A 5019-nucleotide genomic window follows, 5' to 3' on the forward strand; every position below is an offset into this window, starting at 1 on the left:
AACCATTACTATTGCATTGCCATGGCAGTGCTGCCCAGATCACCTCCTCTAGCAGCACACTTAATAGCTTAGGTTTAAAAGGAGAGATCTCACACAGATAAACATTTTCCAAACACCCACCTCCAGCTCCTGAAATCTAGCTGATGCAGAAAGCAAATGAGAATTAATCTTGTTCTCCTGTGAAATCACACTAGTGTAGTGCCAAATACTATAAACGTGCTGTTCAGAAAAGGGCATTCTTTCTGCATAGTGGATTAACAGAGAGTTTTAAACTCTAGTTTACAAAAAAAAAAAAAAAAGCCTTGAAAAAATCTGTCATCTTTACAAACTCAGAAAAAATTATTAAAAATAATAATTGGAAATAATGGGAAAAAATATTGTGCCTCTGCCTTCTTTCTGGAAGGCTCTTACAGGTTACAAGGAAACACAGTTAAATAGCTGAAAGCAAACTACATTTTGATGATGCGAGATGACTATGTCCAGGCATTTATCTCCTCATCTTTCCTATCTTCAGGTCACACTCTGCTATTTGTGTTCCATTGCTGCTTTTTCAATGCTTATTTTCTTTTCTCTCACAGGTCCCTGTTAATTTCTCTCCTGTCCAAAATTAACTTCAATGAAAATTGAGAAGTAAAATTTTAATCAGGAAAAATAATGATCAAATCAAGTGATAGAATTGTCTGGGCAGATTCAAGAAGCTTTGGTTGACATGTTCTAAATAATCTCAAGAAGCAGTTACGCTCGTAGCTTCGGTTTTTGCTGGACTGGATTTATTTACAAAAACTAAAATCAACCAGCTTGCTATTAGCAGTATAGATGAAGAAATGGACTACCGAGCCCTAAAAATCAAGGAACAGTAGAATTTTATCAAGATTTTGAAAAATTACTGTATTTCACCATTTCTTTATTCCCACACTGCCTAAATACTTCACCATTAATGACACTAGCACTAATGTTGGTTCTGAACAGTCTACTACAGTGCTTCGAAACGGGAAAGGTTCTTCCATTGTTGCCTTCCTGTTATTGTTAAAAACTGGACGCTTTCTCATCAGGAAGGTCCTCTGCTTCGTAATCTACTTGGAAATGAAAATAAACAGACTTCATCCCCTCTGGCTGTGTGCAGACAATTCCCGCTTTAAATACAAAAGCCCCACCACCAAAACCGAACATCTGTCAAATCCTGGAAAATGCAAAACCATTCCCTTCATCTCAGAGACATACCCACGTATCCCAGCTGCTGTATCTGTCCTGTTGCTCAGGAGTGACCCTGTGCCACTTAGCCGATCCTGCCGGCGTTGATAAAGTTTGGAGGATGCCAGCCCCCGAAGCCTCAGGCCAGCCATGGCACCCAATGCCACTGTGAAGGGGAATGCAGAGAGACAGCTGGAGCGAATACTAGCAACACCGATATTCAATGAGTCACCTTCCTTTTGGGAGTTGCTTTTACATTTGAGAAGAGCTAAAGCAGGATGCATAGACCCCTGCTCAAGCATTGTTTCTTACAACTCATCTGCCATTCTGCTACAGTCTTAAAGATCAGACCACCTCTTTCCTGTACTCCACTAGTCATTACCTACTTAAGCCAGCACACTAGGAGTATACATCAGCAACCCATTCTGTTAGACTTGCATAATCTATCTGTATAAATTTCATAAGTGAGATTAAAAAAAAAATAACCCTGAGTCTTCACATAATTAATCCGTTTAATTCAAGAAGACTTTCTGATCAAAGCAACAGAGAAATACAGAAAAGCGAAACTGATTACTAGATCTCTTGACAATGAACACTTTAGCCTGCTGCCGATCAGTATCCGACCCTGGCATCTCTAAGGTGGTTCCCCGCAGGCTGCTGCATCCCGCAATGTCTTAAGGATACTGCAAGCAACAGAACTGTTCCTTCCATTTGGATAAAGCATATTCTAAGAAACAAAACCACAAAGACTTTTGCTCTCCAGACACACTCCAGCCTGCAGAAGTGGCATGCAGCAGAGGGTCAGGAAGCAGGGAGAAGGAACATACTTGTCATTCCAGCCTCCAGAGCTCTCTGCTGGGAACTGAACAGGGCCTTCAAACGCGAGGTCACCCTTTCTACTACTCCCCCTCTCCTCCCACCCCTGCAAGACAGAAAGAGGATGGCAAAGCACAAATGGCTCCGGCCCAGTGTAGGGGGGTAAAAAGAGTAAAAATTTGAGAATACAGAAGTCAGTTTTTAAGAGAACAAAGGGAAGGGAGCGGAGGATAGGAGCATCTGAGTCAGTGTCACTTGATCAGCATCGCTTTGATAAACATCTCGAGTCATTACTGACAAATTACTTTTTAGTAAATTATTAAAAAAAAATGAGAATTTTTGTAGCATGACAGTGAAATATATTCCAAGACTACAGCCTGGCAAGCTACAGAGGAAAAAAAAATAATGGAAGAAGCAGAAGTGATGACTTCATTAGTACTAAATGAGTATTAACCAGCAGAGTCCTTTTAAAGAAAAACAGAGGGGTTTACTGGGACACAGCAGAACAGGCACAAATAAGGAATAACATACTTTCAAATCCAGAAATCAGTAAGCTCCAAATCTACTATTCACCCCACATTTTGTTGGGAGTTTCAGGCTCCTGACCTCTGACAGCAGTCTGCCACTATCATTTCTTTCAGATTGCATGTGTGCTTTATCCATTTCTACTTTATGATGTAAATGGAACAGAAGAAGAAAAATGTCCTCCATAATGGGTGGTTTTACTGACCTTTTAAATTTTAGAGCAATAAACCACTTTTAAAATGCAGTATTAAATCACCTTTTTACTTTCAGCACAAAGCAAAATATTCTATCACCGCAACATTAATCTCCCTTAACCTTAAACAATCTGGCTTAAAATCTCCTCTCTCAAACACCTAAGCTTTTACCCTTCTGACTCATAGGATATGATTTTATTGGTTTTCAAATAAAGTATGAATCTCTTCTTCAAAAGGGAAGATGATGGGATTGAAGGAAAAAAACACCAAGACAATAACCATCCAGTCTTCCCATCCCTCAACACAAGCTCCCTCACTCACTCCTCTCTTGCTGCCTCACACATAAAGAGTGAAAATGCATGGTTTTGTTTTTCTTTGCCTCTTGACAGATCGTTTTTAAGAGACGGGGTCAATGCCAAAATCTTACAGATGGTTACTTTCTAGGCCAGAGCAGAGAAGAAAGCAACTAGACTTCTTTTAGGCATTAACAAGTAGTTCTCCTTGGAGAAGCATCTCTGTATCCCCAGAAGAGACTACTAAAGACCTTCCGAAAAGTTAAAATTTATCTAGAGAGCCTCAGAAAGCAGATTCAGATTGAAAGATAATAAGATTAAAAACACATTTTGCAACTCCATATAAATGGCTGCTTATAACTCAGAGATGAGACATCTCTTAATTTGATGCAGGTACTTTCTAGTCAGCGCCAAGAACTTTTCTTAATATTATTGAGCTTTATACTCCCACCTCCTCCTTCAAACCATTTTACTTGCAATTGCTTCATAAAATGGAATCCATGCACAGCAGCAGCTCCCTACTGAATTAAAAAGCATCTAGACAAATGCCAGCCTAATCAAAAATAACATACTCTCATTTCTTACCTCAGCTGGATTAGGAACAATCAATAAGCCTATCTGTAAATGCAGCTGTTCTTCTTTTGTTGACTGCAGGAAGTACATAGGCGTATCCAGATCCCAATTAGACCAAGTATAGTGATAACAAAAATTTCTTACAAAAATAATTATGCCCTGAAACATACACTTAGGAAGCATTTTTCCTTGTGCTTTGTATTAGGTTAATTTCTAAAGGTAATATAAAACAGCACAGGCATTTTTTACCTTTATGTTTTCTAATCAATGCCACCGCAGTAAAGTCTTAAAAGAACCTATGTTCAATCTGGTTTATTTCTACTTTGGGCATTCGATAATGTTTTGTTCATGGGCCATTCACTGACCCTCTTTCTTAGCAATAAGTCCACCACAAACAACAAAGGAAATGGGGTAAAACACAGAGGCCAAAAAAAAAAAAGCGACAAAAAGAACAACAACCAACAACCTTCCCCCCCCCCCAACCGCAACAATCCTCAAAAAGGCGAAAATCGAAATGGAGAGACAGACCAAACACATCAAATACAAATTATAGAAGCAGTCTTCACTTATTTATTGGAAAGGAAGTACCATAGTATACTTCTAAAGACACCAAAAATCACAGACATTGTATTTCTCAACACTGCAAAATATATGAAGGCTGCTTAGAAACATACTACTTTTATATCTAACACATTATCTCTTATAAAGAGTTTAGTTCCAAATGTAGTTAAACAACATGTAACGATAAAACTAAAATACATTTATCTCTTTAATTTCTTTCTGTCCTATTATATTTGGATCTTAGGTGGAACAGATATATTTAAAGAAAGGGTGATTTTATATTTTTCTTAAGTTAACAGCATCCCTTTAAATCACAGACTGCTCTTCAATTTAGGGACTATGACAGCCACTTTAGTCAAGACACAGAGAAATAAAATAGCTCAGCCAAGACGTGGCAGTCAGAATTACAAGCGGCAAATTCCAATGATCTACTTACTAGTTTTTCTCTAACAAAACACAATCCTCACACTGTAACAATATAAGTCATGATACATGTAATATTTGAATTTTGTTTGCTAAACAGTCACCTATTTTTAATAATTTTCTACTGTGAATAGATAGAAGTGCACATCTATCTTTGTATTTTCTAGAATTGTATTTTTCCCTTATGCTAAAAATCAGTAAATAAATTACTGCAGCTATTTAAATTCAGGAGACATCCTCTGCAGCTAAATGGGACAGAACACTTAAAAATGAAATTAGGGTTATTTTTCATCTACCTCAATTACTAATAATGCATCAATAATCATAGTACCTAGAAGTGAGCCCTTTTGTCTTTCTATTTGACAAGAGAGGCGAAGTGAAAAAGAACAATGTATCAGCGCTTCATGTTCTCCAGTCTTCCTCACTTTAACACACTGTAAGCC

General features: G+C 37.9%; 1 protein-coding gene across 1 annotated transcript in view; it reads right to left on the reverse strand.

The window, feature by feature from the left end:
- LIMS2 (LIM and senescent cell antigen-like domains 2) overlaps positions 1–1343 on the reverse strand; it is a 23815-nt gene extending 22472 nt beyond the window's left edge. Inside the window, exon 1 of the mRNA XM_009880356.1 lies at positions 1267–1343. Coding sequence (XP_009878658.1) covers positions 1267–1343 — 77 coding nt within the window. The remainder of the gene's footprint in view (positions 1–1266) is intronic.
- Positions 1344–5019: the final 3676 nt, after the last annotated feature.

Source organism: Charadrius vociferus, unplaced genomic scaffold (genome assembly GCF_000708025.1).
Source record: "Charadrius vociferus isolate BGI_N301 unplaced genomic scaffold, ASM70802v2 scaffold270, whole genome shotgun sequence".
NCBI classification, from domain to species: domain Eukaryota; kingdom Metazoa; phylum Chordata; class Aves; order Charadriiformes; family Charadriidae; genus Charadrius; species Charadrius vociferus.